This window comes from Furipterus horrens, unplaced genomic scaffold (genome assembly GCF_987537825.1).
Source record: "Furipterus horrens unplaced genomic scaffold, mFurHor1.1.pri manual_scaffold_1, whole genome shotgun sequence".
Classification (NCBI taxonomy): Eukaryota; Metazoa; Chordata; class Mammalia; order Chiroptera; family Furipteridae; genus Furipterus; species Furipterus horrens.
Window position 1 is genome coordinate 167,657,571 of NW_028327171.1, and position 26,949 is coordinate 167,684,519.

Below are 26,949 nucleotides of genomic sequence, written 5' to 3' on the forward strand. Positions count from 1 at the left end.
ATACAGGGAAGAGCCTTGAATAGCAACAGAGTCGTAGGATATTGTAGACGCTCACCTCCTCACACAAGGCAAAAGATAGGCGGTGAAATCGGCTAGTGCCGATATTTGAAATCACGTTTCCGACGGTCTCTAGAGCAGTTGTCTTGTATGAGTTAGCTTGGAAAAGAGCTTTTGTAAGGCCTTTAAGAATCTAGTGGTGAAACTAGTCACAAATCTAGTGAAAGTGGTTCTAGACAGCATTCCCAGCAAGCAGAGGCAGAGCTGGCTGTGTGGGAAGAAGGGTACAGTTAGCACTGTTCAGAAAGGGAACCTGTCCCTCTACCCCCAAATCTGGCCTTTCCACATTCTTTCTCTTCTTCTTCTAGGTGAAACGGGAGTTAGCAGGTGTTCTCATTTTTGAGTCTCATGCCAAAGGAGGCACCGTCTGTAAGTAAAAGCTGTCATTGGATGTTGCGCCTGGCTGGCCCCCTCACAAGCATGTGTCCTGGGAGCCTGGCTGCAAATACTCCCCTTTCTTGGGCCAGGTCAGACTTGGCAAGATGTCCTGTGGCACTTTTGTTTTTTGGGACCTGTGGTCATTCCCAGCAAGTGTCCATTATTCTGCAGCACAGTGATTTTCTGGGACCAGTGTGGGAGGAGTTGCCAGTCTGAGTCTCTGCTCACTCTCTACCTACTGGCTCAAGGAAGCATTTAAGGGGGTTGCAGTGAACCTGCTCTTCACGCAGGACCTTTTCACAGCTGATGGTTTTGGAAGGACTAATCCATCTTTTGAGATTGCTAGTTAGAATGATAACCGATCCTGTTTTCTTTTTCTTCTCTCACTTCAGCTCCAGGCCTGAAAGAATTTCTTTGACTCAAATACTTCTTGTAATTTAGTTCTGTGATTTGGAAGCAGAACAAAACTAAATTTGATATCAATAAATATGAGTTAAGTTATTCACTCTAGAACTTCCCACTAATCTGCAAAGTCCTCTTTGAAAAGTAGGGTCAGTGGTCGGGAAATGCCACCTTCTCTAACCTTTCTTGGAGAGTCGTATGCATCAACATGCTAAGGTTCTCAAAAGCTCTGCAATAAAGCAAAACATTCACTCCATTTAGACCCACATTTCCTAAACCTGGTGAAACATAGATCAGTTGTTTTATGGATACCTGTTAGTGTTTCAGGAGACATTCTTTGGAAAATCTTGTTCTTTCTTCATCCAATTTTGGGGTCCAAAATTGTAATAGCAAGAAGTTATAAAAATCACATTTCGAAATGTTTTTCAGTCATCAAAAGTGATATCTCTAACATTGATATTTATTTGGGTAAGAATGGCTTTTCTGCACGTTTTAAAGGTTTGCTGTAGTATTTTATTTATTTTTTTGATCACTGGTGACTTACAACTTGTCTTTTATTCTTTTCACTCAGATTACTGATTGTTTTCATTTTATTAGGAAATATTTAAATATTTCAAACAAATACTAGAGATTATTACAAGTACCTTTTAATCTTCATTGAACACTAACATGCAATATTTTTTCATGTTTTCTAAAGAATGAAATTATCGATACAGTTGTTTCCTCCTTTATTTTGTTCTTCTGTTTCCCTCTCCAGGGTAACTTCTATCCTCTATGCAGTGGTTATCATTCCAACCCATTAAACAAAATATGTAGACATACATACACATAAACATAAGTAGCACTTATTTACATGTTTTCTGATTTTACTTTACTGATCAGATTACTTTTAAAAACTACTTTCTATAGCATAATAAGTTTTGATGAATCGTGAGTGAAAGTGCATTATTGCCTGATGAAATGGATTGCTGGTGAACTGATAGCTAGTAAAAATGGATCTTTCAGGGAGCAGCAGGTAGAACAGTGGTTCTGTTCCTTTTATGTTCTATAGAAAAGGAAATAATATTCCACCGAATTAGTATTTGCCAATATATTTTTTCCTTCTGGAATAACTGTGTAATTCTGGGAACTTAAAAATGGTGATTTGATAAGCTGTAATTTATATTGATGTGCTTTTATTCTTGTTACATCTTTTCGTCTTTTTGTATCTAGTGTTTAACCAGGGAGAAGAAGGTACCTCCTGGTACATTATCCTAAAAGGATCAGTGAATGTAGTCATTTATGGAAAGGTATATATATCTTTTTCTTTTTGAATCTTTACTATGTTCCATTTCCTAGTGTGGCTCTAAGTATTAACCATGTAGTGCTACAATTAAACTTGCCATGACATTGTTACTCATTGTAGAAAAGTCATTATAGCATCTCTAATCATAAATTATCTAAATTATTATACTCAGAGTAGTATTGAACTTTCTGGGGCACGTCTCCATGTAGATTATAATGTATACATTTAAATTATGCCATAGCCCATATTATTCAATGAAAGGAAAATTAAACATTATAATTCAATTAGATAACTTCTCTGTGGCATTCCTGGGTACAGCCAATTTCATATGCAGTGAGTTAGGGGAAGGGGGCCTCGCAGAGTGAGGCTGGTGGTTGTTGGCTCTGTTTCAGGGAGCGCTGTCATCTGAATGCTTGCTCCCTTCAGGGTGTGGTCTGCACGCTGCATGAAGGAGATGATTTTGGCAAGTTGGCGCTAGTGAATGATGCCCCCAGAGCTGCCTCCATCGTCTTGCGAGAAGATAACTGCCATTTCTTAAGAGTAGACAAGGAGGATTTCAACCGGATTCTGAGGGTAAGTCCACAGCAAACTGCGGCTGAGGGCCATCCCATTTTTCCTTTTGCCACATGAGAAAAAACTTGAGTGTCATGTGAATTGAGCAATACTGCGATTAATGAAGGCTCTAGGAACAAAGAGCCTTGGTCACAAACCTGGGGTGTTCAATGTGCTGGTGCATTCTGGTGCCCAGAGGTAATATCCAGGAAAATGTGGCATGCTACTATGCTTGACCAAATGGCTCTGCTCACGCCTGGACAATCCATGAGAATTGCAGACATAGTGGCACCGCTTTGGCTAATGTCAAAGTGAGGTGTTTCTCTTTGCAACCGAGGCTTCCACTTTTGTGTCCTTCCTCACTCATGTCCTTCTCTCTCCCAAACCTTCCTAGTTTCCCCCTCTAATCTCTTCCCAAATCTGAACCTTTCTTTACTGTCACACACTCTCTTGATTTATTGAGTGACTACTTTTTAGTGGGAATTAGTGTTAATCATGGTTACTCTGGCCAAGCATTTTTATTTCAAGTGCTTAATATTGAATTGATTCACATGAAAGGAATTTTAGACTTTGACAAGTAGGTAAAGAATAATTGCATTTAAAGTTGATCCTGCAGATGAGCCTGCTCTAAGCTTGTAAGTAGTATTTGTGAGAGTGGGTGATCTTTAGAAGAGATGGTCCCTGGCCTTTCCCTACCATGCAGCCCCTGGTGCTGTGAGAGGAACAATTCAGCTTTAGCAGATAGAGGCCTGATTATGGGCTGCTGGGCGTGATGACAGTGTCCCCATCACCTCTGGGCTCTCAGGTGGCTCATGCTCCATCCCTCCCTAGCTTGAGTTCACCCAGAGACACTGTTCTCTGTAGGATCACTTTGCTCTGTTCCCTTTCCTGCTGGCTGACAGAGCAGATGTTCTTCTCTGCCTCTCCCTACCCTTAGCATCTTTGCACATCCTCTCTGAAAGTCCCAACTGCAGCTTCTATGCTTTCTGGTACATTTGACTTTATTTAATGATCGTTTACAATGTCATTCTCCATTCCTATGTACAGACCCCTATCACTACACAGCCTTAAATATTTGCCTTCAGTGGCAAAATTTCTGACACCAAAGTTTGTCTTAGGTATGCATTCTCTTAATGCAAAGAAAGTTCAGTTTAAAACTAGGCCATTGAATATATACCATTGAAAAATATAGAAAAAGTACCACATGGAATTTGCCTTGGTTCTTATCTAATCTCTTTTAAAATAATGAGAGAAAGCATATTAAATTTTTAAAATTAATTGTTTAAAATGATATTGAAATTTAGAAGTGAACTTTAGCTCTTTGAAGTTCGCACATACGGAGTTTGCATTTAGCAAAAAAATTATTTGAAAGAATCACATTAGGACCATTATCATTGAAGTGATTTATAAAGTTATTCAAAATATCTGAAAAATGTTTTAACACATTTCGAACTGATTTTGTTTTTTTAATAAAGTAAATAGTCTTTTGATTAGAGAGAAATGTACTACTCCTACGAAAACTAAATACCCTCAGAAGAAAATCAGAATGAAAGAACTTTATTGAAGCTGAGTGCTATTTGCCACATATTTTTATAAAGAATAAATGCTTTGCTCCTTTCTCTTCCCACTAGCCACCCTCTCCCAAAGGCTTCTCAGAGCACAGCCACACTCCTCTTTACTCTGCTGATTTTTCTGAATCTGGAGTAAAAGCAGAGCTTTAAAACCACATGTCTAAACCTCATCTGGCCCTCTCTCTGACCATTCCAGCCCTTGACTTTGAAAATGACTTAATTTGTAGACACAGCAATTAGCATCACAAGCACCAAATGAGTTTCTGAAGCATTTGAAATTTTTTTCATTGTCTGAGAAAATGGCAGCATCTGTATGTGGTGTAATTTGTATTTGCAGGACGTTGAGGCGAATACAGTCAGACTTAAAGAACATGACCAAGATGTCTTGGTGCTGGAGAAGGTCCCAGCAGGGAACAGGGCTTCTAATCAAGGAAACTCACAGCCTCAGCAAAAGTAGGTTTGCATCCAACACTGCAATTGCCAGACTATGATTAACCTTTTCACATGGTATCATCGTTTCTACAATAGCATGTTCTCCTTTTCTGTGGAAGATGGCGGTGTGTGACTCTTTTCTCTCTATTGACTAATCACACATTTTGTGGAGTATAATGTATCCATTTCTGGCACTGTGTTTAGCTTGGTGCTGCCTAGAGCAATTGAGGGGAGACTCTTCCCCTACTCTAAAAATGCTCTCTGGATAGTGTTCAACTGTAGTAGCTTTGGAACAGAAGGCATTGGCGAGAACAGTAGAAGCAGGCATGTCAGGCAGCTCAGAGGACACAGAGGCCCCCAGGGCACTGATTTTCAACAGGTGTGTCTCAAGAATCTTTTGAAACATGCAGTCCCTGACTATTTAGTCAAGGGCACTGACCTCTTTTCCCTTAGATTGTGAAATTAAAAAAAAAAAAAAAAAAAAAGACAACAGCCAACATAACAATAATCATCCAGTGTGAATGAATCAAAATTGTACCTATTTTTTTTGTCAGATTGGAAAAAAATAACTTTTTGGTGTGCTTCAGAATTTTAGTAATTAGTTTATATGTGCAAAGAGATGAAAAAGAGATGAAAATCACTGCCCTAGGTGATAAGAATCTTTGGTATTTGAGTTTCTTATGGAGGATCTGAAGAAGTGTTTGCATCTTGTTATCAGAATGAGCATCTTTGACAAAAAACCCAGATTTCAAATATAAGATAATCTGTTGATTGCAGCCTGGAAGCAGCCATTTGGCTTCGATCATACTTATCCTTGCTAATGTCAAAAGGATACTTGCTTCTCAGGCCCCTGTTTAACTTGGGTCTGTACAGTATACGTATGTTCAGTTCCACCTTTTGCAGCAACTTCCTACTTGAGACTTTTTTATCAAATGTACCAACATTTGAATGGTATTGCAGGAGAATTAAGATATGTAGCACCAAGAAATTGTAGAGCATCACAGAATATCATTTTTAAAATAAAGATGAATTTTCAACCTTAGGATGATAAAAACACCAATGCTGTAGCTAAAGAAATGTCACCAAGTAATATGTTGAAAAAGAATACATCCGGTAGTTTTTGTTTGCCATGTCAACAGGGTGTTCCCTTTCATCAGGACACTCTCCATAACTAAGGAATTTTTATTGTTTAGACTAAAAGCCTAATGCTCAGACATCTTCATTTGGATAACTGGACATATTTATGAGGAAGGTGGGAAGAAATATATTATTGAATAGCCATAGTATATTTTGCATATTTCATCTAATCCCTTATTACAACTCCTTTCAACAGATAGAAATATTTAGGCTCATATAAGCAAATTACTTGCCCCAAATTACAAAGCTTATAATGACAGAGCTGGGATTCAAGTCCAGCTTGGTCTACTTCCGTGCCGTTTCCCCTTTAGCCTCACAGATTACTGTAGCAAATCATGTTATCTAAATACTGTATTCTCAGTGCTCCTAGTAAGCATTGCAAACCAATATACTTCAACAGGACTGACATAAAATATACTATATAAGAAGTACTCTTTCACTTAGAAGTCTATAAAATGACCATCCAGAATCCTTCATTATTTTTTGTTGTTGTTTTTCACTACTATCCATTCTTGAAAATGTTCTTGCTCAAGCGTTTTTAATGGTTGTTCTTCCAGGGAAGGACGAGAATGAAGACATTTTTTAATGTGAAGGTTGGGACTATCACCAATGATTTTTCTTAGTGCTCTTCAGTATAACTTTAACATAAGTAGGCCATTTTATGCTGATAATATGCATTCTTTAATAATGCTTCAGATGTCTTAGGAAAATTTTGCTACCTGAAAAGGGAAGCCTTGATAATTCTCCTTAACCTTGAAGCATTCAACCAAGATGTCCTCTGGAGACCCCCTTCCTTCACCTTTTCATTTTGATCTTCATGGCAGAATGATCAAAAGCACTTGCTTGTTACAACATCTTCCATTCACAGCGCCTTCCAAATATAGATTTTTTTTATGAAATCAAACTAAAGGGAACAGAAAAGGAGAGGCCATGTGTATTAAACTTATTTTAGGCTGGATCTGATTTCTATTATATCTCATTTGTGTCTTTTAGACAAATCTAAATTCCTTCTTATATGATTCAAAACCCTGTGCATGTTCTCAGCACACAATTTTGAGAATATCAATAATGCACCATGCAAAGTCAGTTTCCTGAAGAATTAAAAGCAACTCTTTCAAGTGGTGATTTTCCATGTGAACTTTCCCAGGCCAGAGCAGACTTGAAAACGGTAGACTGTGCAAGTGAATTTTGGCCTGATAATCCAGAGAGCTTCAATGTCATGGCAATAGTCATGTCTATGGAGGGACTCAAAATTCAGGAATGTTTAGGGCTTCTATCTCCTCAGAAATTGTCCTTTTCGAGCTTACAGAGAGTCAGGGTTGGTGCTGATAATATTATTTTTCCGATTCATTTTTCCCCTGAGAAATCCAGAATAGTTTCAAAACTGCTTGACTCTGCCCAAGTCATTCAGCTATGAATGTGAGAGTAAAATGTCATTTGCAAGACAGTATTTCTCATGATGGGTAAGCTTTATGGAGCCCTGAAAATTTTATCATTTTGGTTTTCTTCTGCTCTGTGGTTATGTGGTTTTAGTAAAAAAAAGAAAGAATTTCTAATGACTCTTTCTGTTTCAGGTACTGTGTTGCTTTTCCTTAGACTCAATCACCCTACTCAACTCCATCCTGGTTGTAGAAAGATAGTCTCTTTCAGGCCCCCCCCGACCACCACCACATTTTATTTTATTTTATTTTATTTTTTGTTCTAGGTGCAGATGGAAGTGTCTCTTTTCCTAACATTATTTCCAGACTCGATATCAGGAAAAGATTTTCTGTCACAGGCTTAAAACCCCCACCCCACTACTTGGATAATGTAGCCAACAGGGGTTCTCTTGAACTTGGACTAAAGTAGCTCCCTCCTGCAATAATCTGGAAAGAGCCACGCTGTCTGGTCTTCAAGTTCCTCATTTAAACAGAAGTTAAGCAGTAGGCGCCTGGCAGTGTCCAGCCTGAAACAAAGCAATAACGTGATGTTTCGGTCAAACCCAGAGCTGTAAGATCACAGACGGCAACGTCTGGCCAGCTGCTCCCTGGCCCTCCCACTTCAGAGTTCGCTACTGTGATGAACAGCCTTCTGTGGAGCTGAGAAGGGAGGGGGGGGGGCGGGGGGATGGCTAAGGCAGCCACAGCAGCTGTACCACTAGAGGGGGCCTTTGCTAGCAAAAGAAAGATCCCCTGGTGTCAGATGGAACAGGTGGGTCAAGGTTAGAGAGACCACTTCTCTTAAGGAAGTGGTAGGATACTAGGCTTGCCACCCTGGTATTTATTCTTTTTGAACAGACATAAGACCCTAACTAAAGGAGGTCCAAACAAAGAACACCAGAATGTGAAGCCAACCTTCTATCAGGGTGACACTTTTGACAAGGGAGCAAATTCCCATCTGACGTATCAGTCACGTCGCCGGCTATGCAGCTTACTAGTAGTGACTGCCCAACCCTGCGGTAACCCACAAGTTTTTAATGGAATATATCTACACTCTAATTTAAAGAAAACTTTTCAGAAACAAGCAAACAAGTTCTCTTCAGAGGGGGGGGGTTTCCTTTGCACAACAGATGTCCTGTTTAGAACGAGCTCTAAGTACCTAGAAGGAGCCTCTGCCCAGAATGTCATGCTGCACACGCTGAGCTGGGACATGAGACTCACCTGTGCTCTGCAGCCAGACCTGGGCTCACAGCGGAGATCTCGCATGTACCCTCTGTGTGACCATGGGCCTGATGCCTCCCCTTACAGAACAGTTTCTCCACCTGCAGAATAAAGATAATATTTAACTAGCAGGAGTAAACATGAGGACATATTTCAGGGCCCATAGTTGTCTGGGGCACAGTAAACATTCGACAGATATTGAGTGCCCTCTCCAACCTCAGTTCCTTAGTATGTGGCCAGATGCTGCTCCCTTTCCAGCTCATCTGCTGAACACTATTAAAGAATCATGTATTTCAGGACTTGTTGAATGAACTCAGCAATTTTCTCCATTTAAGTGTTGAAGGTCATTTATAGATATGCGTTCTCTTTTCCTCAAATATTCATTGCCTACTGGAGGAAAAACCATTGTTTTCTACCTTATTTGCTTTGAGAAAGGAGTCATGCTTTTGAGATTAAAATTTTTTTTTCCTATTTCCCCTTTTCTTCTCTAGTCTCTAAAGCCAGGTTCCCCCAAACATTTAACCCGTCAACTTCCTTTTGGTCCTGCATGCACGCATACATGTGCAGATGTGAACATGCGTGTGCATGCACACACACACACACACACACACACACACACAATAGTTTTAGCTAATGGCTGCCTTCTGGGTAGACTGCATTTATTACTTCACTCAACACTTGAGTTGCTTCACACCCTTTCCCTCTCCGTTTTCACATGGAAAATGTCATATATTGAACTGCCTCTTCTTCACTCCCTCCAACATGAGGTTAAGACCCTGATATCTAATATGTTAGGGGTATTCTTGGGATCGCCTTGTGCCTCCTCCAAGGTCTCAAACAGGCAAGGAAAGGGTGTTGATGACAAGGCAAAGAAGTCTGGATCCTCCTAGAAGAGAATGCAGATACCTGAACATAAGAGAATGTTATTCTCCTGGTTGTTTTCCTTCCCTGTCATTTTGCTTTAGGTGAGATGCCAAGCAAAAAAGCAAAGTCTGAGTTTTGGACTAGGAGCGCCCATATCATCTTAATGTATTTTGTTTCTAGTTTTCATTCACTGTTTTGTTATTGTCTTGAATATGACTTTGAAATAACCCACATTCAATTTAAAAAATAAACCCTTTCATGTGGATTAAAGAGCTGCATGGATGGATCATCTGAAATAATGACTAACCCTCCCCCCAATAATATATATTTGACATGGAAATAAATTATATGAATCTTTTGTTGCTGGTTTATTTCTGTTCAGGTGCTATTGGGGTTTGCTTGTTTGCTCATTGGCATTCAGTTTATTTTTTTTTCTCCTGTTTTATTCTTAGCTGTATTTCCAAAGCACATGCCAATGTACAGTTGGGAAAGACAGAGCATTCCAGAAATAGGCAGGGGAATCCAGTGTGGGACTGAAATTTTGCTACAAGTGACCCATATATGGATAACCTAGTTTACTGTCGCTTCCCTCCCCAGCTCCCTGTGCCTGACCTCAGCTGCCCTGGGATTCACATGTTTCCTTTCCTTCCCCTTGGAACAAGGCTGGAGTTGCTCAGTTCCCAGCCTGTTAGAGCCACTCTCCAAGAAATTGACTGCAGTTCCATATAGGGAAAAGAGAGTCACATTTCAGTAACTACTTCAATTTGTTTTTTCCGTTGTCTTCCTATGTGACTTTGCTAAGGTACATGGTCTCTCTTACCAAAGGAGACTAAGGCCCTAAGTTAAGTCAACATGATTTCCTGGGATATTAAAAAAAAATCTTAGATATGTGAAAAGTTATTTATTAATTATTTGCCCATTTTGGAAAAGCTAATGTTTGTATTTTTTTATCCAGGTATACTGTGATGTCAGGAACACCTGAAAAAATTTTAGAGCATTTTCTAGAAACTATCCGCCTTGAACCAGCTTTAAATGAAGCAACAGGTAAATACCTAGAACAGTTTGTGTGTTTATTAAATCCATGCAGAGCACCGTAAAGAAACTCTGTGTTCATTCTCAGCATGTGCAGCCCAACAGCTTTAGAAGGGGGTTATGTGTATTCACACTCCAAGAGCACCCCTGCATGGCCCACTCAGGGGACAGTCTTTCTGACCCTCCTCTGCCCCCTCTGCTTCTGGCTGTCCTGGATAAATGGCTCAGTCTCATTCATACAGATTAGGATTAGCCTTCCATAAGCATGTCTTCAAGTTATCATTTAAATTCACCTTTATAGGCGTCTATTAAGTAATCATTTAAATTCTACCTGTTCCTGTAAAGGATCTGCTGCTGCCTACACAAGAGGCACAACCTTGCTCCAATGGGAGTAAAATGTGGTTGTAGATTCTTCGGCTGCCCCAGAGTGTCACTAAACACCACCTATATTAGTTTGCTAGGGCTGATGTAACAAGGTACCTCAAACTGGTGGCTTAAACTACAGAAATGTGTTGTCTTACTGTCTAGGAACTAGAAGTCTGAGATCAAGATGTTGGCAGGGCTCGGTCATTCTGAAGCCTGTGAGGGGGAATCTGTTCCATGTCTCGCTCTTGGCTTCTGGCGTTTTGCCAGAATCTGTGGTGTTCCTTGGCTTATAGATGCATCACCCCAATCTTGGCCTTCATGTTCACGTGCTCTCCCTCGGTCTCCTCACATTGTCTTTCTTCTGTGCGTCTCTCTCTGATTCCAAATATTCTCTCTGTCTAAGGACAGCAGTCATGTTGGATCAGGGCTCACAGTAATGACCAAATCTGACCTTGTCAACACCTACAAAGACCCGATTTCCAACTAAGGTCACACTCTGAGGTAATGGGGATTAGGACTTCAACATGTCTTTTTGGGAGAACAGAATTCAAGCCATAATACTGCCTTACAGTGAACCAGTCCTATTAACTAAAACACAGAGATCTGAGTGTGAATATGGTGAATCTCACCAGTGAATTGAGTGTTCAGAGTTATGCTATCATTTTCCACTTTAGGAACAATCTTGTATGCAACTTTGGAACAGAATACATTCAATATTTTTTAAATCTTATGCTACTGGCCTGTCACTCAGAATAAAAGGTTAATATTTTAAGCACACTGAGCTCCATGGAAGAAGATTTCTCACTAAAAGAAGTTTGAAGATGTATCTTAAAAACCTAATGGTAGTTCAAAGTCCATTTCCATCAACTTTGCCGTATACGCAAGGTGAAGTTATTCTTTTTATATGCCTCCTAAAAGTACTTAAGCACTGATTTACTTCTTATTTTAGCTCTTCATTCCAGTTTCTTCTTTTATAAACAGATAATCTGAGATATTTCTTTTTATAGCAAATTAATTGGGGAGTAGTTATTATAAAAGCCAGGATCTCTGGCTCCAGGGCAGTTATTTTTGGTTCAGTATTTATTGAGTATTTTCTTGGGCAGGCACTAAGCTGGATGCTTTGGACTAGGCACGGTGAACAAGACATTGCTCTCTTGTCCTCAGGAAGTTTATAACCTACCAGAGGACAGAAAGGAACGTGCCAATGGCTTGAACATAAGGCATAATGTGGTCAGTGCTTCATGATCCCTGACTAGTTGAGGGGATCAAGCAAAGTGTAATGGAGAATACAGCCGTAGAAGTGATCCTGAAAAAGACTGGTGTCTAGAGACTGGGGACAAAGCTTTCCATACTGAGTCACAACATTAGAGCAAAGCTTATCTTTGGGGCTTGCTTTATTACCCTTGCCATCTTCCTGCTCACCTACCTACAAAACAGCTTCAAATATAGGACAGCACCATTTTAATGGACTGGACAGCTTTGTTTTGCTTCAGTTGCTGCTCACTGCCTTAATCGCCCCCCACCCCCTGCTTTTATGTCCCTCACCAATTCTCTGCTCTTGTCACCTCCTTTTTCTATAATTGCATTGTCTTCTCGCCCCTCATTGCTCCCCCTGGAAGTAAGAGATGAAAAAGAGATAAAGAAGAAAGTGATATTGACAAAAGACATATGGCGTAAAGTTGACAAAGAAATGTTTTCTACACACATGGTACTATCCATGGGTGGCTCTTGAAATATGTATACATATGTATGAAGTTATTTGTATATGCAGTGCTTCTATGTACAGTAAAACCACAATACTCAAAGCCAACATATGAGAACCATTGGTCAAGAAATCTTTTCCTCAAGTTTTCTGTGAGAACCTAATTAGGTTCTGCTTTGCATTTTCTTTCCCCTGCAGATTCTGTTTTAAATGACTTTGTTATGATGCACTGTGTTTTTATGCCAAATACCCAGCTTTGCCCAGCCCTGGTGGCCCAATATCCTTTTGTTGTGAAAAGTCTATTTCCTAGAAGACACCCCCCATATACATGGTCATTATCTCGCCCCATCCTCTAAAGGTAAGTCACAGCCCAGGCAGAGGTGTGCTTTCCCCTGTCTAACTGAAATGCCAGTTTTCCCCAGCAGAGACTCCAGCTCTCCTTGCCATGGTTTTGTTGTACCATGATTGAGGATTTTTTTCCTCGTTACCTGTGTAGAGAAATGTGAGCCAAGTCAGGTCAGGAAGGTGATACCGGATAGAAATATACATATCTGGGTGGTAGACTAGAGAATTTAGGGAGAAGAATAGGGAAGTATTTTTAGGGATAGTTCCCTAACCTGGGAGGCAGACTTTGTACCTCTGGCAGGATACCTGGCAGGTTGGCTTTTGGCCTGCTTATGTTCCTCCTCTAATCTGCAGTATTAATCGAACCACTAACTCATCGGGATAAAGGCAAGTTATCATTGTGGGGCAGCTTTTCTTTTACATTTGTCCTAGTCCATCCTCTCCTCTAGATACTGAAATTTATTCTTTCATTCCTATTTTTATTATCATTACATGCACTTGAATAAAAGATACAAAACTTGAAATTCTAATGGGGGTTCTTCTCAGTAGTTTGGAAGCTGAGTTTGTTTTGTGCAGTTTTTCAGTAGTCTAGTGAATTCACCACTTGGTATACATATCTGGCACAGAGTGAACATTCAGAAAATGTAAGTTGAATAAAAGAAATCAAAATATTTAATGAGTCACATTCTCAAATTTGGGGGGGGTGGCATGTGAAAGTATATTTTCCAATTGTGCTTTTTCTTTTTAAAGCAACAAAAATTTAGAACCCCAAACACTTTGGCCTTTTATGAGCAGTGAAATATATTGAAGGAGAGTAGATTTCTTTTTTTCTGGGTTATCCAATCCGTGTTGGGTATACTTTCCTTTTTCAGAATTTTAATTGCCCTACCTGAGTCTCATTTTCTTGTTCACCCATCATTCTCTTGGAAGTCATGCATGAGGGTAGGAGATTTGGGTTGAATGTGTTTTTCAGAGGGAGCTGCAAGAGTGAGATTTGGGTGTTTATTTGCCTGGGAACTATCTATGTGAAGACAGCTTAATGAGACTTAACATATATTGTATATTCTTTCTGGCTCATATGCAGTTTTTCTCAAGTAAAATTAACACACTCAGGATCTCCCTGTGCTCTATTAACTCCATCCATGGTAGTCATTATAAATCGTTGAGATCTGTTGAAAGAAAAGATAAAAGTCACCATTGAGTTTACACTAATTTTTTCAACAGCACATTGTACAGTGGACCAAGTCATACCATCTTTATAGCTCAAGCCCCAAACACTAAGCGTATTATTGTGTTTCTTTTTAACTCTAATTTATTAGCTTATTCTCCATCAGAGTAGATGGAGAACACTTGTGATCACTAACCTCTTTTTAAAATAGAAGCTCCTAGATTGAAGCCCTTGCCATCCCCGGTGAGGAGTTATGGTAGTAATGGCATTGGAGGGAGGAGGAGGAGACAGGGAAGTGAATAACAGACTCAAGAGAAACCTGAGTATCTCCTCTTAATGCTTTTCTCTGTAGAAGGAGGGAACCCAGGGTGGCTGGGTATCATCTACACCACCTAGTGCCCTCACACCACCTTCTTCACAACGGCCCTGTAAGAACCTAGATTCTCTTTATTGTTTTATCTGAAATCAATTCTCTACTCATCAGGCACCATGCTAAGAGCATTGACCTGTATTATACTGCTTATCCCTGTAGGAGTCTATTGGGTTAATATTAGCTTTATTCTATGAATGAGGATATTGAAGTTCAAAAAAATGGCATGACATGCCCAAGGCAAGTGACAGAGCCATGATTCATCCATGTCCTAGGATTCCAAGCCTGGGGTGTGGCAGTTTTTTTTCTTTACAACCTACTTCTTTAAAAGCTTATCCTTTAATCACCATTTAAGAACATTTTTTGACAATGTATTCCACAGCTGAGGTGGCTAAACCCAAAGTAGGCCTAACTTGTTGAAATAAAATAAATGAAATGTCCAATTGAACATCTTGCAGTGATGGAAATGTTCTGTATTTTTGCTAGCCCAGGGGCCACTGGCCATGAAATTAGATTGAGTACAAAGAAAAAAAGACTCATGGAAAACAGTGTGGTGATTGCTGGGAGGAGGGGGTATGAGGAGACTAAATGGTAGTGAGAAAAAATACAATAAAGATTAAATAAAAAAATTTTTTAAATGGCTTCTATGACTGATGAACTGAATCTTTAACTTTATGTAAATTTCATTAATTTAAATAGCTTCACGTGCCTACCATATTGGACAGCTTAAGTCTGTTCCTTAGATACTGGGAACAAGAGCCTCAAACAAGGAGTGCTGTTCTGTAATGCCCGGGGAGGGAATGGCAGGGAAACTGAACACTTATCCTCCTGCATTTGAGCAAACGGAAGAGGCTCTATCCCTGGAGGCCATATGTGTCTAAGTGCTTCTATGTTATGCCAAGTACTCAATTTTTTGTCCCTTTCCCTCCAGAGAGATATTATGTAGGCTCCTTAGGTAAGCTACTCTTTTTCAGTTCTATGTAACATAAAGTAACTGACTTAACAATTAAAAGGAATTTATGAAGGATGCGGAGTAAGCCAGAGAACTGAAGGAATTTTGGAAATGCCCAGACCTTAAAAAGGGGCCTCGGTACAGCAACTAAAGGCAGTGCTGTTGGGGTGAATCCGCTCCAAGCATCCCGGGTCCTCACCTCATTCCTCTGTCTCTGGGGTCAGGGGGTCTAGTTGGCCCAGCTTGGGTCACTGCTGGCATCTTGGTCAAGGGAAGGCAAAGCACTTTACTGGACAGAGGCTGCCTATAAAGAAAACAGACAACGTGGAGAAATAGACAATGGACAGAAATACACATGAACAGCATAACACCACATGCACAAGTGACAGGGACATATAATGTAAAATCGAACAAGTTAGTTAACCCCTATGTTTTTAACATGGGATTTAGGGACATTAAAATACTTAACCACATTCCATTAAAGCACCCACATTAAAGTGAGTTGCTTTGGCTATGTGTTTTCAAAGTACTTAATATGTGACTTTTCATAGCAGCCCTATAAAGAAGTTTGTATTTTCACTTCTCTTTTTCCAAATCAATAAACTAGGATAATGAAAAATTATGATTTGCTCAGAGAAAGGTAATTACTAGTGCAGAAAAGATTTAAGCCTTGAGCTACCGACACTTACTTCTGTCCTTAATCCACGTTTTATGTCTCCTCCAATTTTGCTTTTAGCAGGAGGAAGGTGGTAGAACTGTTTCACATTAATATTTCAGGCCTTTTGTGTGCTAAGGAGGAAGACTCTCTATTCATTAGATATGCCTGGGACATGATTTGACCTGATGAATACAAGTGCTTTATAATGAGTTTTTAATATTATATTTGTTCAGTTTCTGTACTTTTCATCTCCAATTTTTAAAATCTTCTTTAAATCTGCACTTAAAATTCAGTTCAATCTTTTATTAGTCTTTAAAAAAAAGTTAAAGCTACCTGTAACCCTACCAGATATTACTACTGTTAATATGTTAGTATGTATCCTTCCAATCTTTTTTTTAAACATATAGATTTTTTTATCATAATAATGGAATCATACAACAAATATTTGTGTGTGCTTTGTCACTAAACAATATCTTTGACATTAAATACCTTTCTACACCATTTTTCTAAATATAGATAGCTTGGTCATCCTTAAAAATAAAAGTCTCACTATTAAACTAATTTGATTTACAGAAAAAGAGAAGAAAGCAAAATTTATGTGGTACCTCACTACTGTTTCATGAAAAACCTTCCAGAAATGTTATACAATTTTATATTAGTGAGATCATGTTATATGTGGGTTTCTTTGTAATATATTTTTTATTATTAATGGTATTTTGTGGATATCTTTTCAAATCAATATATGTAAACAAAACAACTATTTTTTCAGATAATTTCACAAACATTTATTGGGCACTTTAAATGTGTCATGCAGAGTTGGACAACAAGGTGACAAAGATGGTTGAGAAAAACGTGTTTTCATTTTTAATCACTCAGAACATTATATGGCAGATATGTTGCAATTTATTTTCTTAGCCTCTTCCTATTGGATATTTAGGTTATTTCCACATTTTTTCCTATAACAAATAAAATGGGATGAATATTTTCTCTTACTATCCTAACTTCTTCTGACTTAGCATTCAACACAATTTCTATGCTTCTGGCAAGGAAAAAATTTGTTAGGTTCATGAATTAAAAAGAAAAAATAGAATACATATTTTTCACTAAGTTTTAGCTGAAACTATTTTCACATGTATTATGTCTTTTATAGAAAAACAAAATAGACACAAAAGCTTACATCATTAATTTCTCTGTGGAATTGAACTGGAGTTGTTCTCTTTGGGACTTGTCTTGGGTTCTCTAAAAGGAACATTTTTCAAAATTTGCTTTTCTTGTTGATGAAATATTTACAAAACAGCATCAGGTTCTTATTCTCTAGATGAAGTCAGGATTTTAGGAATATTTTTTAGATTTCTAAGGAAAATCATCATCTTAAATTTTGTTGAAGCTAAATTTTAATAGTTGTAGTCTCCATTTGGTTCAGAAAAGTGTTTGGTCCATATGTCACTATCCGAGAAATTTACTTCTATGGATATGCGGTTTGAGAGTTTATTTCCAATGAGGAAGATTTGGTTTGATGATAAGAACATGATGTGCTCTTTGAAAAAAGAAATAACTATATTATCAGATATTCTACCAAGGACTGTACTTTATATAAATTTTCTTCACCTCCTATCAACACTATGAGATGTACACTATTTTTACAATAAGAAATGAGACTGCTTGACTTAGGGTGGTGAACACACAATATAGTGTATTTTAAATAGTGCACTTGAAACCTGTATCATTTTGTTAACCAATGACACCCCAATAAATTCGATAAAAAGGAAAAACAAATTTTAAAGAAGTGAGACTGAGCAGCTAAGTAACTTGCCCCAAGTTACATAGCTGGTGGGTGTTACAACCAGATCTGAACCCAGTGGGAAGAAAACATATTCTGAACAAGAAAACTGGAGGCATCTAGAGAAACGATAGCGCAGAGGTGGCTTCTGTGAGCCCCAAGTGAGTAGCAGCACACACACAGGAACAGCTGTGTTGGTAGGAATAGCATCTCAGAGTTAAACCCAGAAATGCCAGTTCTCAAGAAAAATGCTAAAACCAACCATTAAAAAGATTTTAAATGATTTCCAGAAGTGGATCTATGATAATCATGATAACTAATTTCTACTGAGCACTTAATACGTCTCAGATACTGTTCTATACATGGTTTACCAAGATTGTCTCATCTCATCCTTAGCAGCTTTGCATGGTGAGTTGACAAACCAAGTTTATAAGTGAGCATGCTAGGATATGCCAGGTGGTCTAATTCCAGAACTTGCATTCCCAAGGGCATGTCACATCAAGGAAGGAATAGGCCCCATGCGCACAATGCTGGGATGCTCCACAGAGGCCTGCATGCAGGGGAGGAAGGAGGCCCACAGTGTATGTGTGTAGTGGGAGAAGCAGGAGTTCTGAAGTCAGAGGACCTGTGCTGAAGATCTGTGTGTCACAGGCTTTACTACTCGGCTATTATCTCTTATCCCTCTGAGCCCTGTCTGTGTAACAGGGGATGTTCTACCTGTCCCGCCCACCTCCCCAGGTTGTTGTGAAGATCAAATGAGGCTATGTGCATGAAAGCACATTAATACACCTTAAAGCCCCTTACAAATATAAATAATATTGCCCCATATAAGTAAATTATTGTGCTGTCATGAGAGGTATATGGCATAATGTAAAGAATAGACAAAGGCTTTGTCTAGGCAGTGGGCAGATGACCCCCCAAAGTTTGTTTTCAACTGCAAGCAGAGATCTTGTATGCAAAGCAGGGCTTCAAAAAACAACAACATTGAAGAGTATCAGTTTGAATGTTGATAAGTGTTTTATAAATAGCTGCATAATTAGCATATACTTACTGCAAAAAGTATACATAATATTTTATTCCCTGTTGTAGGCTGTAATGAATCTGCTCCCTCTACATCCTAGGAGGTTTTCACTTACTTTCCCCATAATAATTTTAATACATGGAACCATTATTAGCTGAATTAAAAATAAGTAAATGAGCAGTAAAAAAAATACAGAAAAATTACAGGTGCCTGTGGTGAGTAAGATAATAACTAGGTAAAAATATATGAAATAATTACAGTGTTTGAACAGCAGAGCTGGCATGAGGAAAATGACTCAATGGAATATTAAGCCTGCTGTTGGCAGGGTAGAAAGACTAGAGGCTACACAGTGGCCTTCGCCTCTTGTGACTCTTAGACCTAGTACCTTCCTGAAAACAGATCCAGTCCATCCTCAGTCACATCTACGTGATGCTGAAGGAGCTGGTCCAATTCAATGAAGATTTAGTCATTCAAAGATTGTGCTCCTTTAGAGTAAATACTGGGTAACTGAACGATTCTGTTTAAAAGAGGCACCAGGCATTTTGGTGTTTGTGGAGACTTGGTCAACCTGGTGACGGTGAGTATGATCTTGTTTAGAATGTATCTATGATCTGTATTTGACACAAGACAGAACTTCAGCTAATTTAGATAAAGGGCTTAAAGAGCTGTGGTAAGATAAAAACATTGTTTTATTTTTTAGAAAATTGCATTATATTTAGCACTTCAAACAGTGTGATTGAATTGTTTAAGGTAAGCAGTCAATTGACAAACCAGGCTTTTGATGTTTTCAGGTACCTAGTCTTTGACTAGAAAATATAGAGATTCACAATGAGTTTAACACATGAGTCCTGCTGTTAAAGATTTGAATTTAATGCTGCCCGATGGTAAGGAATCTTATTACCATAATGAGAAACCTCAAGTTAGGATTTGAATGGTCAGTAGATTTAAGAATGTTTGGTTAGTAGTGGTGAGTTACTTCTTTCTGAATCTACAAATATTGAGCAAGAGAACTGGTTAAAACCATAGCAGAGAGGATCTAGTTCAGACATTAAAATTTCTGTGCTTGCCTGACATCAGATTGTCAAGGCAGCAACAATTAACTCTTGATTTCTTGCCTGCATTTTGTTGTCTTTCAGAATTTGGGGGGATCAATTTCTATACATCAAATGGGTTTACCTTTTATCTAACCTGATTCTGCTGTATAATATGTGTTAGCATAAAAAACATTAATGTCAGATAAAACACTACAACATAAATAGTTAAACAGAATACTAGGGAGGGAGAGAGAGAACTGAGTTCTAGTCCCAAGAATTCCATTGATAAACTTGGAAAAATCACCTCATTATACCTGAGTTTCCTTACCTCCAAAATGGTGGTTTTGCAGGACATACAATCAAAAGGCTTTTGCAACTCCTACATTCTGTGATTCTGTGAGTAATCTCAAATGAACTCAGTGTCAGTTATAAGTTTGACCACTTTGACTGTTATGATCTTTTAAAAATTGTGTTTAAAATACCAGTTCTGTGACTAATTCTAGATTATCCTACCTAGCATTTTATGAAGTACCAGACCATGCTCTCTTTCTGTGTTTCTTTTTCCTATGAATCCAAGCAGCCATATTACTTCTTACCTGAACCCAACTGTCATGATATCAGAAATCATGGTCTTATTCAATGCCAGTACTTCCAGATCATTTGACAAAAACATTGGATTATTAAATATTTTATTTTCTCTACTAATCTACTCTTAACACAGACATTAACCAATTACATATTTCAGATAGTGTTCTTCGGGTGTTAAAAATATCTTGTGTTTGTGGTATGCATTGATAATCCTTTCTAAATTGTTATTCATCCTGAAAAAGTTAGATTTTTTGTTCCACATAGGACTTTCTCCATCAAATGGATCTTCCAGTTTTAGCCTGATGTGTTTAAATTTATGAGCATATTACATTTGAAATATTACTCTTTTTAGGTTGCATGTTGACATCATATAGAGACAATGGACCTGATGGGATGTTCTTTATTCTTTAGCTGATATCTAAAGGAAATATAGTTTTTGTCCTCTCCCCACCTTTTTTGTAGGAGTTTAATAAAATCTAAAAATCACATAAATCTTCTAAAAGCCAGAGAAGATTGTTATGGAAATAAATAGAAGCCCCAGAACTTAGCCTGTAACCATTCAGGTATAATCAATTACGTATCAAGTCTCCTCTGTGTCCCTTAAGAATCTGATCAGCAGACTGCTCAGGGATGGAACAGTATGTTGCGAGGGAGGGGCAGCATCCTGGAGTACAGGCCTGGATTCAGCTACTAAAGTAGTGTTACTCACACCTTTATTTTCATAAATAAACATCCGTAAGGGGAAAGGCAAGGCTTTGTGAAACAAAGTAGTGCTTCCTTTTGTTTTTCCCAGAGGCAAACATAGTTAACTTCAAAGAGAAAATAGAGAAAGCCTCTTCCCCCAGATCCAGCCAGCTCCAGTTCCCAGGAGGCTAGGAGTCACTCATGATGGGCAGCAGGCACTCACCTCTGGTTTAGACACTCAACATGCTGAGTCAGCTTTAGCTCCGGGGAAACTTGGAACTTCAGCAAAAAATAAAAATAAAAAAACAAACAAACAAAAAAAACGTGGGGGTTATCTTTTCCATTGGGATTTTTGCTTCCTAGGTACAATTATTTAATAATTTCATGAACACAAGCACTAATGTCTTCTCACTATAGCCACTGCTTGGGGCTGTGGGAGTGGTGAAAATGGAAAGAGCTTTGTCTGGATTTGTAAAACCCGCCATTTACACACTGCACAGTGCTGGGCAGACCTTGTCTCCCTGATCCTCAGTTTCCTCTCTGTAAATATTTCTTCTTCATGTTTGTAGAAAGCATTACATTATCATGTGAGCACATTAAGAATGTTTATTATAAACCGTCAAATTCTTTATATATTTGAAGTGGTATCATGCTCAGCCTTCCAATCAGAGATTCTATCTCTCATTGTTGACAAAAGGCAGATTTCCCCAGCAGGAAAGAGGACAAAAAAACTGTCTTGACCTGCAGAAACTATGTTGATTTAGTTACCCTGTGTGAGGGCCCTGGAGGTGAGCCACAAGTGTGCTGCTGATGTTTCTGTATCCAATGGACAAGTATTTGTATTGTTTTGTGGAGTTCAAATACGATAACCTGGAGAGTTAGAATTATAGCCACTTGATATCAACTTGAAATTTCAGCCCCCTACAAGTAGGAAAGACTCTTTTTCTCACCAACTCTTGGGTGAACCATTATATATTGTTATAATCTGCCAGGAATTATTTATTTGGTAACCATGATGTATGTGACTGTACTGCTAGTTACCATTTAAAAAGTCATAAAATGTAGTGCCCAACATTGCAATTCTTTGTGGGGGGAAAAAAACCCGAGTTATGTGTGCATACAAGCAAGAGACCAAAGGGTTAATCAGAAAAGACATAATTTTCACATAAAGTGATCTTTCTTCCTTTTTTTAAATTGTAAGTTCAGAGAGAATGGTAGCAATATAGGTTGAGCAATTTTCTTTCTTTTTTATGAATCTCGTGCTCAATTTATGAAAGCCATTTTACAACCCATTTACATGCACTGCACCTTTGCTGTGAGGCTCTGTCATTTACCTTGATCATGATTATTTATAATCCCTTTAGAAAAGGCCCTTTACTGGTGTAGCTCTCAAGCGCAGCTCAGCCACGAGGCAGTTTTCTGCAGTGCCTGTGAAGTCCTGGGGTAAAGCTAAGGCAGGGCCAGTCTCATAAGCAGCTCTGAGGCCTGTGGGGCCGGGGGCGGGGGGCGGGGTGGGGGGGGGTGATGCGGTGATGCGGAAGAAAGCTAATTGGAATTAGGAGTCTTGGATTCAAATCCAGCTCTCCATCCTTGCTGTGTAATCTTGGCCATTATGCTCCTTTTCTGGCAGTGTGCTCACCTGTAGAAAGGGAACAACACTTTTTGTCACAAGAATATGAAGTAGAGCTTGACTGTGGTACTATGTGTGCAAGTCAGGGTGTTAGTTATAATGAGGAAATTGTCCTGTAAACTAATTGTCGGTAATATCCACCACTGTAAATCACTGAAAAAGGAACAGTATATCTAGTCTAAACTCTTTCTTGATTTCTTGATCACATACTCTATGCCCCTTTTTGTAATCCATGTAAGAATGAACACTGAGAGCAGACCTTTACCTGATACATACAGTGGGCACTCAAGTATTTGTTATGTCAATAAATAAAATTTCTATATGAAAGCGCTAGGCATGGTATAGAATACAAGACAAATAATTTATCATCTGAAGTCTCAAAGAGCTTATAGTTGATTTAAGATGGCTATTCATAAATGCACAAAAAGCCAGTGTGAGTTAAGTTGTGGTTCTAGACAGGAGAAGATGAAATGGTATAAAAACTGTCTGAGTCCCTCACCAGAAGATAATACAGCAGGAACCTTTCCTCTTCCACCTACTGGGCAAGCTTATCTTCCTCCAGCCTCACTGCCCTCCTCACCCCACCCCACCCCACACCCTGCACTATTTGTATCAGAAACAATCTTGGCATTACTAGATAACCTCTTGGAAGGGTTTAATTGAAGTACATTTAAACAATGGAATACGTATTTATGTATACAGCAGAAAGAAAGAAGTCCTACCTTTTGTGACAGCATGGATAGAACTAGAGAGTATTATGCTAAATGAAATAAGCCAGTTGGTAAAAGACAAATACCATATGATTTCACTTATAACTAGAATTTAATGAACAAAATAAACTAATGAGAAAAATAGAACCGGAAACATGGAACAGACCGATAGCTCTAGGAGGGGAGCAGGGAGGGAGATGATGGTGGAAGGAAGGGGAAGGCACTAGACAAACAACATGTATGAATGACCCATGGACATGAACAACAGGGTGGGGATTGACTGTGGGAGAAGGGGTGGGCTGGGTGGGGGGTGGCAAAAGGGAAAAAATAGGCCAATTGTAATAGAATAAACAATAAAAAATAAAGTAGAAAAAATAAATAAGAAAAATGCATATATTGAAGAGGATTAAAGAGATGTGTGCAGAATTATGGCAACCAATAAGAGATGGCAAGGCACCCAGAGACCAGCGACAGTGGGAACCATTACCACCCCTAGAACTGAAGTGCAAGGTGGAGGGCAGGCAGGAAATGGAATACAGCCTGGTGAAAGCTAGAGCTGGGCTCCAGAATCCTTGTCAACACACAAGTCCAGGTGGAGCCAAGCCAGTCTAATTTCCTGGGCAACTATCAGGTCCAAGTCAGCAGTCATTAGTAAGGGTTTGTATTCATTTGGTCCAGAACTGTTATGTGGGTGGAGATTTTCTGAGGGCCTAAGGGAAGAAAGGAATCAGTTAAAAAAGCTGGCTCCCTGAAGCTGGGATCTGTCACTCTCTGCCTTTGCAAGTAGCGGTCAAATGAGTATGAAATGGCTAATGTCTTCCTTGACTCCTCGGAACTTACCATGCACAGCCTTCACAAGGTACAGAACAGGAGAAAATGGATTACACCCTCAACAACAAGAGGCGAGTCATCCGCCTGGTTTTGCAGTGGGCCACCATGTATGGAGACCTCCTGCAAGAGGATGACGTGGCTATGGCTTTCCTGGAGGTACGTGGGGTCCTTCCTTCCAAGAATACATCTTTGCCCTACAATACACAGCCTACCCGTAGGCATGGCAGCTTCCCTGGGGAGACTATAATTGCAAATTTTAAACTTTGTTAACATGTTCATTTATCAGAAAGGTACCATAAGAAAAGTAAAGAAAAACATCATCCATTATCCCACCACTTTAATTCAATAACTGGTAGCATTTTAATATATTTTTGTTTTGGTCTCTTTTTCTTTGTATGTTTTTCATGGTTATAATCTCATACCACCAATCATTGCAGGCTGCTTTTTTCACTTAATTTCATGTAAGAATTTTTTTCATGTCAGTACAGTCTTTCTAATTTTGAGTAGCTATGCCCTAGATGTATTTATTTGTCCCCATATTGTTGACTATGTATGTCATTTCCATTTTTGCCTTCTTAGAATAGTGAACATTTTCATGCATGCAGGTCTGTCCTTAGTTATGTTCCTACATGTGGGATTACTAGATCAAATGGTAGATTTTTGAATGGACTAAAGCAGATAATTTTATTGAGAAATTACTGGGACCGTGAAGTGGTTCTGAAGAGATATGATTTATTTTGTAAGCACTGCTTTTGAGCTGCACTTCCCTTTCCCTTCCCATGGCTCCAGCCCCACACTATAGCATTTACCCTGGCATGTCATCCTTGCGGTTCACTCTGTCCTCCAGAACTTAGATAAGGACCTTACTTTTGTGCAGGCCAAACATAATGTGGCTTCTATTTCAAACTTTATCAGTCTGTATGTTCAAGAATAAATTATCCAAAGGAAACATACCCCTTATCTTCTTCTTAATCATATCATTTGTCACCAGAGACAGGAGAGGCAGGGAGGGAGGGAGGGTGGACCAAGAACCCTTTAACGTTGGGAAATGAAGTCTTTTGAAAATGTTAAAGAATAATAATAGCTTGTAATCATAACTTGATTTGTGGCCTCCACCCATGGGGTAAAAGCCCACGTGGTGGTTAGGCCGGCACAGCCATAGCTCCCTTCTTCTGTCGTGGAGGCCGCTGCTCCTGAGCAGAGGGGGCACCGTTGTGCTCTGTGGTCAGGACAGTACCCAGAACCTCAGCAAAGAGACCTGAGTGGGCCGCACAAAATCCAACGCAAATTTAGTGCATTGCTGAAGTCCCTGCCTGCATTTTTACCACTGACAATCAACTACAGCTAGTGGTAAATATAAAATAAACTACAAAAACTAAAATAATATCAAAATAAATATTAAAATTCCCCTGAAAAAATATTGAGGTAAAAAGTGCTCTTCAAAGGTAGACTACAATATTACCTATTTCAAAACATTGCATGACATTGCCTTCTGTATAAATATTATATAAAGAATTCATTTGCAATTACAATTTAAAATATTTTTAAAGAAAATATACCCAACATAAATGTTGCTGTTTTAACCATTTTTTAGTGTGTGAGCACAATGTTATATAACCATCACCTCTATTTTCAAAATTTTTTCTCACTTGCAATTTTGAGTTTAGACATATTCTAACTTTTTTTTTTTTGTCTCCAGTCCATGAAACCATGGTCTGGAGATGCTAGTGTTGCAGACACAGGCACATGTCTTTATTGTTCTTTACAGACTTGAGTACCTTTTGCAGTTCTTCTTAAAAGCCTGTGACCTTTGCCAATTACAGGAGTTTTATGTGTCTGTGTCAGATGATGCCCGGATGATTGCTGCCCTGAAGGAGCAACTGCCCGAGTTGGAGAAGATTGTCAAGCAAATGTAAGGAAGGGCTAGGCTCGGGGAAGCAGGGTGGGGGTGGGGGGTGCTTCCATCATGGAAGTGCCTGCTCTCAATCAAAGCATCTTCTCCCAAGTCCTTTGCCCCCCGCAAAAAGGTGAAAGCTGGTTTTTCAACAGCCATACAATGTCCTGATTTGAGCAGACTGGGCCTGGGGCGTAGGTGGTGCAATGAGACGGGAGGAACAAAAGGACTGGGCTCCTGCTCAGCTGCTGCCCAGGCTGGGCAGCTGCCATGGGAAAGCCTGAGAAGGAAAAGATTCTTCTTTGGGGCATCTGACTGGATCAATGTGGGTGCCTGTGGGTTAAGCAGTAAATCCAATCATAAAATGGTCTGTGGCATTTAGAGAAAGTTTGAGGGGAATTACGTGGAAAATTTACTTTGTGCCATCAAAGCTGTTGATGGTGAATGTTTGTGTTTTTTCAGTGATAGAATGTTTTCACATGTTTCTGAGCCACAGATTAAATACTGGAGCAAGGGTATGCCACTAGATAGACTTTTTATGCTAGAAACCTGGGCTTTTTTAAAAAATAAATATGTTTATTGATTTTAGAGAGACAGGAAGGAAGACAGAGAGAAACATCCATGTGAGAGAGAAACATCGATGGGTTCCCTCCCATATGCGCCCCAAACAGGAATTGAACCCTCAACATTTTGGTGTGTGGATGATGATGCTCCGACAAGCTGAGCCATGCTGGCAGAGGCTAGAAACCCAGGCTTTTAACATTGGTTCTGCTAGGGATCTGCCTATCACAAAAACTGATCTCTTTGCTGTGTCCTCCATGCTTTGGTCTCTTTGTATTAAAATGAGGAGGCTCATATTGCCTCCCA

General features: G+C 39.2%; 1 protein-coding gene across 1 annotated transcript in view; it reads left to right on the plus strand.

Moving 5' to 3' along the window:
* The window catches only part of RAPGEF4 (Rap guanine nucleotide exchange factor 4), a 230,807-nt gene that overhangs the window by 171,731 nt on the left and 32,127 nt on the right, over positions 1-26,949 (plus strand). Inside the window, exons 11-18 of the mRNA XM_090280772.1 lie at positions 366-426; positions 2,050-2,126; positions 2,549-2,695; positions 4,583-4,698; positions 10,273-10,361; positions 12,616-12,694; positions 24,194-24,344; positions 26,012-26,100. Coding sequence (XP_090136898.1) covers positions 366-426; positions 2,050-2,126; positions 2,549-2,695; positions 4,583-4,698; positions 10,273-10,361; positions 12,616-12,694; positions 24,194-24,344; positions 26,012-26,100 — 809 coding nt within the window. The remainder of the gene's footprint in view (positions 1-365; positions 427-2,049; positions 2,127-2,548; positions 2,696-4,582; positions 4,699-10,272; positions 10,362-12,615; positions 12,695-24,193; positions 24,345-26,011; positions 26,101-26,949) is intronic.